Source organism: Peromyscus californicus, unplaced genomic scaffold, assembly GCF_007827085.1.
Source record: "Peromyscus californicus insignis strain IS unplaced genomic scaffold, ASM782708v3 Scaffold_7__1_contigs__length_154581171, whole genome shotgun sequence".
Lineage (NCBI taxonomy): Eukaryota > Metazoa > Chordata > Mammalia > Rodentia > Cricetidae > Peromyscus > Peromyscus californicus.
The window spans coordinates 31,039,071-31,051,795 of NW_026294595.1; the positions used below are offsets into that span (position 1 = coordinate 31,039,071).

The following is a 12,725-nucleotide window of genomic DNA, read 5'->3' on the forward strand; positions in this document are numbered from 1 at the left end:
TTGTGCTGAGGTTGCCGCCCTGTACTGTGGGAATCTCTGCTCTGAACTGGCTGCCCTGTGATACCGAGAACTGCTTTGAGGTTATCATCCTTTGATGCTGGGTAGCTTTCTCTGTAATAATGAGTCACCCTGCTTGGAGGTAGCTATCCCTGTGATACCAGTCAGCTCTCCTCTTGGGTGGACTATGTAACTGTCTTTGTTTGCATTTCATTATTGCTGTGATAAACACCATAACCAATGCAACTTGGGGAGGAAAGGGTTTATTTTAGCTTGCAGTTTATTATGGAGGCAAATTAGAGCAGGAACTCAAGGTAGGAAGCTGGAGGCAGGAACTGAGAGGCCACAGAGAAATGCGACCTCCTGGCTTGCTCCTCATGTTGCTCCACCTGCTCTCTTCCGTGAGGACCTAGGGCCGGTACAGCTCACAATGGGCTGGGCCCTCTCACATCAATCATTAATCAGTAACCACCGCACATCTTGCCTACAGGTCAGTCTAATGGAGACATTTTCTCAGTGGATGCTCATTCTTCCAAGATGACTCTTTTTTTTTTTTTTTTTTTTTTTTTTTTTTTTTTTTTAAAGATTTATTTATTAATTATGTATACAATGTTCTGCCTGCGTGTACGCCTGCAGGCCAGAAGAGGGCACCAGATCTCTTTACAGATGGTTGTGAGCCACCATATGGTTGCTGGGAATTGAACTCAGGACCTCTGGAAGAACAGTCAGTGCTCCTAACCGCTGAGCCATCTCTCCAGCCCCCAAGATGACTCTTAACTTGTGCCAAGTTGACCGAAAAATGAACCAACACACTAACACTGCTCTGACGTTGGCACTTTGGGCTACTGGGTAGCTGTGTTTTACGGTGGCTATCTATGTGACACTAGGTAGTGCTGCTCTGAGGTGGCTGTCCCTGTGACCCTGGGCACCTCTGCTCTGAGGTGGCTGTCCCTGTGACCCCGGGCATCTCTGCTCTGAGGTGGCTGTCCCTGTGACCCCGGGCATCTCTGCTCTGAGGTGGGTGGCTGTCCCTGTGACCCTGGGCACCTCTGCTCTGAGGTGGATGGCTGTCCCTGTGACCCCGGGCACCTCTGCTCTGAGGTGGCTGTCCCTGTGATCCTGGGTGTCTCTGCTCTGAGGTGGCTGTCCCTGTGACCCTGGGCACCTCTGCTCTGAGGTGGATGGCTGTCCCTGTGACCCCAGGCACCTCTGCTCTGAGGTGGATGGCTGTCCCTGTAATCCCAGGCACCTCTGCTCTGAGGTAGGTGGCTGTCCCTGTGATCCTGGGCACCTCTGCTCTGAGATGGCTGTCCCTGTAATCCCAGGCACCTCTGCTCTGAGATGGCTGTCCCTGTAATCCCAGGCACCTCTGCTCTGAGGTGGGTAGCTGTCCTTGTGATCCTGGGCACCTCTGCTCTGAGGTGGCTGTCCCTGTGATCCTGGGTGTCTCTGCTCTGAGGTGGCTGTCCCTGTGATCCTGGGCACCTCTGCTGTGAGGTGGCTGTCTCTGTGATACTGGGTCCACTTCCACCCATTCTTGAACCATCAGTTACTGTGAACCGCTACCTGCTGGCCTCTAGGTCCAAGGCTGAGATGGTTTCTGAAGTATCCAAGTCAAAATGACAGTCTTTAGGATAAAGATTTCTTCCTCAGTCCATCCTAGGGTTTTGTCAGCAGCTTTATCTGCACCCCTGTGCCCCGTCCTGATAATTCTTCCAAGTGACTGCAACCCTTTCGGCCTTCTGTAAGTTTCTTAAAGCAGATTTGCCCACCTCAGGTCTGTGAGTCTACTGCCATGCTGACATCTATAAAATTATCAAAGATACAATAAGATGCCTGTTCAGTTTCACGGTAAATTTGCGACTTATTCTTACCCTTCAAGGTCTTCCCTGTTAATACTTTCTTCTAGAGCTTTTAGTGCTTCGGAAGAGGAGAGGTGGAGGAGAGTCACCGTGGAACTGTTGGATTGTTGATGTAAATGGCAAGCCTCACACAGTCTCTGGGTGTCCGCTCTGTCACCAGGCTGCTCTGGGTGACCGAATGTGGCTGCCACCGTTGTCCTGTGCACCTGGGCTGCTGGCTAAGCTTTCCTTGTAGCCCTGGATGAGCGTTCTCTGTGACATGTGTCTACTGTGCCTCACCTGGAGCTGCTTCTTCCTCCATTGCAAAAGCTAACGTGTGGTTCAGCATCCGCTTGCATTCCCACGAGCTAAAGAGAACTCAGACATTGTGGCAGGGAAGTGAGCTGCGGCTGAGGCTGCAGTCGGACGCAGCTTTCTTCTAAAAGGCCGGGCCCCCCTTTTTTTGTTTTGTTTTGTCTTAGGCCTTTGCCACTACTTCATTTTTAAATTTATTGACTCTGGAGTATCTTACATTTATGGTGCAGTGCTCTCTGCTCAGTTTCTAACGGCTGCTCTCAGACTCCTCCTAGGTAGAAGTCGCCATTGTTCTTAAGCAAAGTAGATTTCTATAGTTCCATAGATTGAAGGAGACCTCTTTGTCTCATTAAATGTCCGTAATGGTTATAAGATATATCTTGTGTTATAAAATTGCAAAGTCCTTATAAGTGTTCAGTAACTTGGGATTAGGAATTTTCTGCAGGGCCCCTAATCTCCTTAATATTTATCCTTAATTTGGCTTTCAGTGTGCATAGTAATTGAAGCTAATTTTCTAAAATATTCTCCTCATATGTTCAAAGATTTATCTCTCTGGAATGCAGAGGCCTGACAGAGTCAGGGTGTCTCAGGAGAACTGAGAGGCAGTGATGAGCTGATATGTCCTGTACTTCGGAAAATCCGAGCCAGTAGGTCCACAGCGGCAGATACCCAGCTCTGCCCTGGACAGGCATGGCCACAGAAGGAAATCAGGAGGAAGTCCCATAGAGTATCTCTAGTTGAGAAAATTGCTTGAATTTTATAAGGAAAATTGTAGTAGTGGAAAATCTTTACTTGAAGTGTCAACACATCTGCAAGTCTAATGGACAGTCTGATCCCCTCCTGAGGTGGGTCACCTGCGCCAGGCTGCCTGTGCAGTTGGTGGCCTTTGCTCTCTGAGAGGCTTGCGTCCTCTCGCTGTTCAACTGTGGCTGATTCTCTGTTACTAAGAACTGTTTACAGCCTATGGAATAGGCAGTTCATTATGGCTGCTTGGGACCATTACAGTGAAATTTTTTGTTTTTCCTTTCTCCCAGAGAGGGGGGGAAATACAGAAACATAAACAAAACCACAAAGTGAGTCTTCAAAGGCAGGGGAATGGAGTTTTGGCTTTGTGCTGCTGAAATGTGTCCACGAAGCATGAAATTCTATGCTAAGTGTGTGAGAACTGCTGGGCCACTTGACTCTAACTGTATCTAATATATATATATATTTTGTATTTTCTGTTCTTTCTGCTTCCACAAAAGATGGGCCAATCAAGCTTTTCTGTAGGTTGCTCCTCACCGAGTGTGTTGAGTATTTGCTGTGTGTTCTGTTGGTCACCCTGTGCCTTGACATCTCTCCACTCCATCCTACCTTGAGCCATTGCATTTGACGTTGTGTCTCAGGGAAGTCTGGGTGTTGGCTGACTGTGACTCCAGCTTTGCCCACGTTTCAGCTCAATCTGCAGATCCTCCTTTAGGCAGGACCTAGATTCCCAGGCCATGTTCCATTCCTTCCCTTTGAGAGAAGGAATGTTTCTTTCTTAGCATTCAGTTTTCATGGTCAGTTCTGACCTCCCTACTCTAAGAGGATTAGACTCTAAGGAAAGAAGGAGAATAAGGGGAAACGTTGGCTGTTCCTTTCCAGGACCCTCCCCACTGCCTGTGGCTCACTGTTTAGAACAACCACCCATTTAAAGTCACTTTCTTCAGTCTGAGTCCTGGGGTCACAGTGTATGTCCTCGTCCACCTGTGGGCCCCTGCTGTCTACTACACCCTATGCCTAGGTGAAGTCAGGAAAAATTTCCTTCCTTGAGTAGAAGTGATACCTCTCTCAACATCTGTCTCCCTTATTGACACCCTACCCACCTCCCCATGGTGGATGAAGGGCCAGTTAGAGAAAGCCTTTGTCTGTAGAGGACATTGGTTCTCCTGGGTAGTGTAGACAAAAGGTCTGACCAGGAATCTAACACTGTTGATAATGGGGATGAGGATGCCACGTTTGGTGATAGAAAGCCTGTTTTGGCAAAAGCTGTGTCTCTGTGTTGCTGCATGCTTCTGTGTGGACTTATCTGATGACATTCCTTCTCTTTCTATGGCCTTTGTAACTCTGGAGGAATGAGAGGCACTGTCTGTCTCCCTTTTCAGTAAATATCAATGGAGGCAGGTAGCCTGCCTAATAAAAGCTCAGGTCCTGGTCACCTTTGTTTTGTTCTGTCCTGAAGCACTGACTTTCTCTCCCCTTTCCTGTTAATGATGGTGAATAGTGAGGCTCACACTGGCAGGTGGGCGGCCCAGAACAGCTTGATGTAGGGAGATATGTATGGTTTGGAAAGCCTTGTTTATGATGTATAATTAATATATAGAATTTGTAAGTGGTTATCTTTTTAAGCTTGCTTTCTCAAAAATGAGAGGTATTTGTATCCTCTTTAGCCTGTAAATATTCGATGCCATCTTCTCTGATTCAGTATATTTAACCATTTCACTGACAGTGTCTAGATAAAGATAGCTGACTTGTTTAAAAAAGAGAGAAGGGGTGGGTGCTGGAGAGATGGTTCAGTGGTTAAGAGCACTCACTGACCTTCCAAAGTCCTGAGTTCAGTTCCCAGAACCCACAGGTCAGCTCACAACTGTCTGATGCCCTCTTCTGGTATGAAGATGTACATACAAAGTACCCATATGCATGAAATACATAAACAGATAAATCTTTCAAAAGGGGAGAAGGGGACTGTGGCATTCCTGAGGAGCCTATGGTTTCTGCATGCCCCTTCTGTCTTCGTCAGTGTTCTCCGACATAGGCCATTTATGGTCCCTAGTCTATGGGAAATGACCCAGCAACCAGTGTAATGTCATTATCACAGTCACCCACAGGAGTGTGCTTTCCTGGCTGAATATCATTATTCTTGCTGTGATCTTCCTGGTGGGTTAGGCAGTCCTCTCTGCAGTCCCTGCCTGTCCTTTAAGGCTTATTTGTAAACACATGTCCTAGGAACAAGAGTTGAAGATGTCAAAATTTAAGATAGCATTTTCCCTCTGCTCTATAATCACACTGTCTAATATTGTAACTAGAAAGCAATAATCTCATAGCCCCAGCAAAACCAATAAACTCAATCCCTGACTCCTAGACAGCTTTTCTAATAGTCCAGTGTCACACAATCCAATGGGGACCTTGAGTGGCTCTGGCCCAGACCAGGTGCTCTCTGCACTTAGCATCACCTGGGTGCCCTTGCCGTCTTCCTCCAGTGTTAAAGCGTCATCTGCAAGGACTGTCGTCTAATTGTACCTGCAGCTTGTGAGCTTCTAGACAGGACTAATTTCATTATTTCTGACATCTTCAGCTGTGAAAATTAAGAAGCCGATCAAGACCAAGTTCAGAATGCCAGTATTTAACTGGGTTGCTCTCAAGCCCAATCAGATCAATGGCACAGTCTTCAATGAAATCGATGATGAGCGGATCCTAGAGGTATCTTTCTCCTTGATGATAAATTAGGGGTGCACACTCTGCTGCAGAGCAAAGAAGGCTGCCCTGTTTGCCTGCAAGCATTACTGGCAGAGGTCTAATGTTTCTGTACTCTAATGTGAAGAACAAATAGATTTGTACTGTCGACAAATAAATTAGACATGATTTTATAAGAGGGTTCTAAACTATGTCTAAAATATTAAGTTAAAATAATAGTTTTGAGTATCTTCAGTATTTGCCACAAAATATATGTCTGGCACAGCCCCGTCCTTTATAAGAACATAGACAGCCTTTATTGAACTGTGCTGGTTAAGGACTCAGCAACTGTACTGATTGTCAGGTTTCATGGATTTACCCTGTGGCAGATGTCTGTGTAAACCAACTGTTGAAAGCAACAGAATTGGATTGTTAGACTGGGTATTCTCTGGACATTCACTTCTGGCTATGTGATAGGATGTGATAGGTACCCAACATAAACAGAAGTGTAGCAAGCCATGCAGGGTAAGCACTCAACAGAATGGAAGGCCTTTGCTTAAGAGAATGTCTAAATGATGAGGGTTTTGCTAACTGGGAATGACTTCATTTTAATGTATGATCCAATTTGCCAATGTCATCCTTCTCCACTCTAGGATTTAAATGTGGACGAATTTGAGGAAATCTTCAAAACAAAAGCCCAAGGGCCTGCCATTGATCTTTCTTCAAGCAAGCAGAAAATACCACAGAAGGGATCAAGTAAAGTGACATTATTAGAAGCAAATAGAGCCAAAAATCTTGCCATAACTTTAAGGAAAGCTGGGAAGACTGCCGATGAGATATGCAAAGCTATTCACGTGTAAGTTTCTGTAGGGAAAGTAGATCCTAGAGAGCTCAGCCTAAGGAAGAAAACAAGGGGCAAATCAGCAGATAATGGAAATAGTGGGGCAAGATCTAGGTGCAAAGACGGAGGAATTCTTGGTACCCACTCCAGAGCTCCCCTTGCCCCTCATGTGTTGTTGCTTCAGAATGAAGATGCTAATACCAAAGCACTGCACCAGAAGGTGCCCAGGGAAGCACCACATCCGTGTGTCATTTGGCAGTTTAGAATAGCAGTTCTCAACCTGTGGGTCACAACCCTTAAGAGGTCAGACCACCCTGTCACAGAGGTCATATATCAGATATCCTGATATCAGTTATTTACAGTACGATTCATAACAGTAGCAAAATTAGAGTTATGAAGAAGCAATGAAAATGATTTTATGGCTGGTGGTCACCGTCACATGAGGATCTATCTGTATTAAAGGGTCGCAGCATTAGGAAGGTTGAGAACCACTGGTCTAGGAGAACATCTAACTTGGGATAGCATTTATTGTCTTGGCTCTGTTCCTATGTATAGGTCTACAGTAGTGCTCACATAAAAGGGAAGTAGAGCTGAGTGGGGCAGATCCTGAGGAAAGCGAGAAATGGTGGTTTTCTCTGGAGGATCTGGATAGTATCCAGATTTGCTGAATCCAAATTTGATGGCATCTGTGGAATGATACAGTTCAATGCTAGTTGCAAATATGATACAGATGTATGTTTTAATTCATGACAACAGGAATGTGAATTCTTTTGCTCTTAGTACTTCCTGGTCATTTTAAACAAGGCTTTTTCTTTCTCTCTCTCTCTCTCTTTTTTTAATTTATACATTGCACAGATGGTAATGGTTTTGTTTATCTACTAGAAAAATCTTCCCACTCTTCTTGTAGCCAGGGATGTTACTGATGTTTTCAGAAATCATTTTTTATAATTTGATATTTTAGAATTTCTGACTGGTGATCTTACCGAGCCCTAAGAGATCATTTGCTCTGATTTTGTGTCTTTGGCCAGGGTCATAATCTACTACAGTTTTCTGCAATCTTTTCTGATTTCCAATATTGAAACCTGGTGAAACCAGTATGCGATCTGGGTTTTAATCTCATATACCTTGTTTACCATACTAATGTATGGGTAATTCCATTGTTTTGCTGAACAAACATTGTCTGGAGAATAAAATAGGAATTAAGCAAATACTTGTTCAAACTGAGCAAACATCTTCCAAGAACTGATATTCCTTCAAGGAATGTATGTACCTACATCAAAGGATCTGTAAAGAATGGGAATTTGGCTGAGTTTCGTCTTCAGAGACAGCAAAGTAATGACAGGAACATCTTACAAAGCTCCCCAGATGTTCACAGAGTCTAAAACCCTGTCCTTGGACTGCATTACCAGCCTATGCTCCAGCCTTAATACTTGATGCTGCGTTCTACTCTTTATTTCCACCCTGAGCCCTAAAATAATAGCACTCAAACTGGAGGAGAGGCTGGGTCATCAGTTGGGGTAATTGGTGCTCAGTGGGGACCAGCCCCAGGGTGGGGCTTCAGCAGTACAGCTGTCCGAATCCAAGGCCTGTTGACTTGGTGGTAGGTGAGCTGGATTGGATGGGGATAGAACACTGACTGACCTGTCGGTGCTGATTTCAGATTCGACTTGAAGACATTACCAGTTGACTTTGTTGAATGTTTGATGAGGTTCTTGCCAACTGAGAATGAGGTGAAAGTGCTCCGACTCTATGAGAGAGAGAGAAAGCCCTTGGAGAACTTGTCAGACGAAGACCGCTTCATGATGCAGTTCAGTAAGATTGAGCGGCTCATGCAGAAGATGACCATCATGGCCTTCATTGGGAACTTTGCAGAAAGCATTCAGATGCTGACTCCTGTGAGTTGACCAGGGCAGAAGTACAAAAAGATAGCCATTTATTTTTATACATCTCTCTGAATTACTAATCTGATATGGGTTCTAAAGAGTCCTTCCAGAACTTTATAGATTACATTTGTATTTAAGCTCTCATTTTCATAGTGTGAATCCAAATCTCTATATATGGCTGCTCTCCCAAAAAGAATATTGTTTTCTGTGTTTGTAAGTATCCTCTGCTTTTCAGATAACTTTAGTACAGAGGACATTAAAAACCAGTTCCTTCTTGGCAAGACTAGAAATGTGACTCTCATTTCCCCAAATAACTCTGTATCTTTAGTGAGCAGCAGACTCAAGAGATTTCTGGGAGCACTGGCTTCGCCAGAGGATGCTTTATCTTTGGGACTTAGATGAAGTAGATTGTGGTGATATACAAATAAATAATAGTCAGCTATCTCATTCCCCGTGTTAGTCTGGCAGATACTTAGGAATGTCAGGAACATCAATTTGTCCTCGGTTGGTTCTGTTTCTCAAATAATCTTAGTTACTGCTTACAGCAGCAGATTTGTCCAAAGCCTGTTTTGAGAACTTCTAGAGAATGTTATATTGCTGCCCTTCCACCACATCCTACCCTTTGCATTCTTGGACGTCTCTAGTGTTTTAAAAGTATAAATTATGTATGATTAGAGGTGATGCACTGGGAACTGAACTATTCAGAACAGGCTGTTAACTCCTACCTTGAAAGCTTACTGGTTATGGGTTGGATACAGATAAACAGTTTCCCACATTACTTGTTACTGTGAGTAACTTTTGAGAAGAGCATATGTAATACTAGGGTTACCTAGGGCATAGTTAGTTCTTAGTTCCCAGTTAGTTTGCCATTTTTAATAGTCTTTCCCTGTCTTTCCTTCTAATTGGAATCCAGCAACTTCACGCAATTATAGCTGCATCTGTTTCTATCAAGTCGTCTCAAAAGCTCAAGAAAATTCTGGAGGCAAGTGCAGTTTTCTTGTTCTGTTCATGGCGAGCCACCATGCCAGCTGCCTTCTAGCACCTGGGACGCTCTCCTGATGAGGCCTTCTTTTCTCTCTTGCTTTTCCAGATCATCTTGGCCCTTGGAAACTATATGAACAGCAGCAAACGAGGAGCAGTTTATGGATTTAAACTTCAGAGTTTAGATCTGGTGTGTGAACAACAAGGAATATGAGATCCTTGAAGGACATACAGCTGCGGAGATTAAGTTGTGGAGGGGGGTTCTATTCTGGGGGTGGGTGGGGGGGGTGTTGGAGGAGGCTCCTCAGTGCAGGAGGGCAAGTTGGTATAAATTTTCCAAAACACCACTTGACAGGAAGGACCAGATACTTACAGCCTTTCACCCAGTATTCCCATTTCTATGACTCTTTCAAGAGTTCAAATTATGAATACTGCATTTTATAGCAATAATCTCAAATCCCAGCATGATGGAAAATGACTAGGCTAACAGTTAATACAGTGAACTATTTAATTTTTTAACTCCCTTGGAAGACTTTTCAGACAAATAGATAATTTTGTTTAGAAATTAGAAAATTAGAATATAGTTGCATGTGTATATAATTTCTTTTTCCTGTATGGACAAAGTGCAGTCCTTTGCAGAGTCATCTTCCATGGCATCCCGTTTAGGCTGTGCAGATCTATTGTGACTTCCAAGTCAAGGAAGACATGGTTAATCGATAGTGCCATATCAGTCATGATCCAATATCCCGCCATCATAACCTGATCAATAGTATCTGTGTGGGATTTGTTCCAGTACCTTCAAGGATACCAAACGTCTCAGATACTCAAGTCCTTTCGATAAAATAAGTGCAGTGTGTGGATTTAACCTAAACATGTCCTCCTAGCTTTTAACTCACATCTAGTTTACTTACAATACCTAGTACTATGTCATGATTTGTAAGCAGTGCTTCATGATATTATGTATCAAATAATCACAATAAAAAGGCAGTACAGTGGCAGTTTTTTTTCCTTCAGTTTCTGTCTGAGGTTGGTAAAGTTCGCAGATTCAGAATGCCCAGCCAGCAGGCCAGCTGTTTCCCTTTGGGGTCATCAGAGCTAGGCAAGAAGGGAGAGCCTGCTGCCTTTGGAGCCACTGAGCATACCTGCTGGCCCCACCTTCCATCCCTGTTCTGGTTCTTCATGTGGAAGAGCAGTACCAGCTGGAGTCTTTTCCCATTTGAGCTAAGGGAGGTAGATGGATAGCAGATGCAGCGATAGGGAGAATTCATGTAAGCAAGATGAAGATCTGAAGTATCCCTAGCTCAGAGTCTGCCCTAGCATATTGCGCATACTCAGTCGGGACATCCTCAGGCTGTGTCAGCACCAGTGGGCTGCTTCTCTCCAGAGTACACCGAGTCCTGAGGCTCCTCGGGGAGTGTTTTTGCCAGCCTTTTCTTATTACTCTGGGCACCTGCACCCTGCTCTTGCATCTAATCTGTGTCTCCTTTTGTGTTCAGCTCTTAGATACGAAGTCAACAGACCGAAAACAAACACTGTTGCACTATATATCAAATGTGGTAAAAGAAAAATATCAACAAGTTACTCTATTTTATAATGAGCTTCATTATGTGGAAAAAGCTGCTGCAGGTACTTAATTTCAGCTGTCAGTGTTACCTTGAGATGTTTGATATCGTAGTTATGAGGGAATCATTCCCTACTGAAACTCTTCAGAACCCACTGCAGAAGGCAGGATCAGTATGCCAGCTCTCCTGGGCTGGAATGTGTTGTCATGGTACCACCCACTCCTGAGCAGTTGAATGTGGGCTTGTAGGTAGTTTGTGGCAGTGGCTTCTCTCTAAAGATCCAGGTTTTTGAGATGTGCCTCTTCCATTGCCTGCCCATCACTCTTTTTATTCTCTTGCTCTTGGATATGATGTGAGTTGTAGAGTCCAAACTGCGGGTAGAAATGGTTTTGTTGCTACAAACAGGCTGGAATAGACACATCATGGGCTCGCTTATGCAGCTAGCAGAATGGAACCGTTTTCCTTTTCCTAAATTAAGGTTCTTAAGTCTAGTTCCAATTAAGAAGACCAAATAGCAAGAACGTCTTCCTAAGTAGTAGCACAGATGACTTGGCCAGGAAATTTTGAAAAAAGCCTGTGAGAAAAATTGCTGAGACTGATATGCTCCCTGGCTGAACTGGTATCCAGGCTGATTGACACATGCTCTTAATGTAGTCAGCTAGGACTGCTCCTTTGCTTATTAGCAGTTTTGAGTACTTTCTCTGTACTTAGTACTGTCAGAAGTATTATGGGGTGGAATAAGACAGTACAAGTCTAGTAAGGCGAGAACATACCACGTTGATTTGTAATCTAGCCATGGGCAGAGCTGAACAAAACAAAACTGGGACCCACTTCTCTGGGGAAAGTGGCTCATAAGGGTTCAGAAATGTGCCTGCTCTGGGTGGTGGCACTACTGCAAGGTTCACCCCAAATTCTTTGAAGCAAGAAAGGCTTCACAAAAAGCTAAGGCTGCCTTAGGTCTTAATGGTCTAGACAACTGAAGTTCAGCAGGTAAAATTGTCTGCCCTCTGCTGGGAAGTTACAGGATTGCAAAAGCATGCAGAGTAAATAAGAGAATAGAAAAAAAGTCTTGGGCCTATTTGAACCTACAGCTAAACTGGATGTAGGCTGGATGCAGATGGAACCTTGGTCTCCAGTGCAAGAAGTGAACGCTGGGCATGTTTTCCCATCCCCTGTGCTATCTCTGAACCGTGTGACTCATGGCATACCACAGAACCTCTTTATGTTGCTTCTCCTCATTGGCAAAGTATGATACTAGAACAGTAGGATTAATGCTTATGAAGAATTTATTTGATAGTGGCATTTCATGAATTTCGTATTAAAGGCTGTCTATGACTAAAGGTGGGAACTAGCTATAAGGGTCCTAAGTAAGCCTTACAACGTGCTGAGAATGTGGCTTAGCAGCTGGACTTCCTCTCAATAGAAGTTTCCTGATGTGTTGCTTTCTCTCCATCCATCAGTCTCCCTTGAAAATGTTCTGCTGGATGTCAGGGAGCTGCAGAGGGGCATGGACTTAACCAAGAGGGAGTATACTATGCATGACCATAACACGCTGCTCAAAGAGTTTATCCTTCACAACGAGGGCAAGCTGAAGAAGCTGCAGGATGATGCTAAGATTGCTCAGGTAATCCAAGAGAGTGAACTCCTTCAGGCCACTTGAGGCATAGGCTCTGGGCTGGGAAAGTAATGTTGCATTTTTCTACCATTACTAGGTCAATTCCTTACATAGCTAATGTTACTTTCCCCCCTGTTGTCCTTGAAAGTGCCTCTTCCAAGTGGGGCCTTTTGTGCTATTCTGTAGAAGCCCTCTCTGTCCCTTCTCTTCTGTTCCTAAATTCCTTCTAGCACAGGTCTGTTTGCAGTCAGTTCTGTGACACGTCAGGCCTGGGCT

General features: G+C 44.3%; 1 protein-coding gene across 12 annotated transcripts in view; it reads left to right on the forward strand.

Annotated features, from left to right (window-relative positions):
* Fmnl2 (formin like 2) overlaps positions 1-12,725 on the forward strand; it is a 299,538-nt gene that overhangs the window by 274,433 nt on the left and 12,380 nt on the right. For 6 of the 12 annotated variants that reach the window (XM_052724742.1, XM_052724740.1, XM_052724739.1 and 3 more), the window contains 9 exons: positions 1,907-1,978; positions 3,398-3,418; positions 5,470-5,594; positions 6,221-6,423; positions 8,069-8,303; positions 9,205-9,273; positions 9,382-9,462; positions 10,769-10,898; positions 12,295-12,458. In XM_052724742.1, the coding sequence (XP_052580702.1) occupies positions 1,907-1,978; positions 3,398-3,418; positions 5,470-5,594; positions 6,221-6,423; positions 8,069-8,303; positions 9,205-9,273; positions 9,382-9,462; positions 10,769-10,898; positions 12,295-12,458 (1,100 nt within the window). The remainder of the gene's footprint in view (positions 1-1,906; positions 1,979-3,397; positions 3,419-5,469; positions 5,595-6,220; positions 6,424-8,068; positions 8,304-9,204; positions 9,274-9,381; positions 9,463-10,768; positions 10,899-12,294; positions 12,459-12,725) is intronic. The other 6 variants (XM_052724748.1, XM_052724747.1, XM_052724746.1 and 3 more) reach the window with 2 other exon arrangements.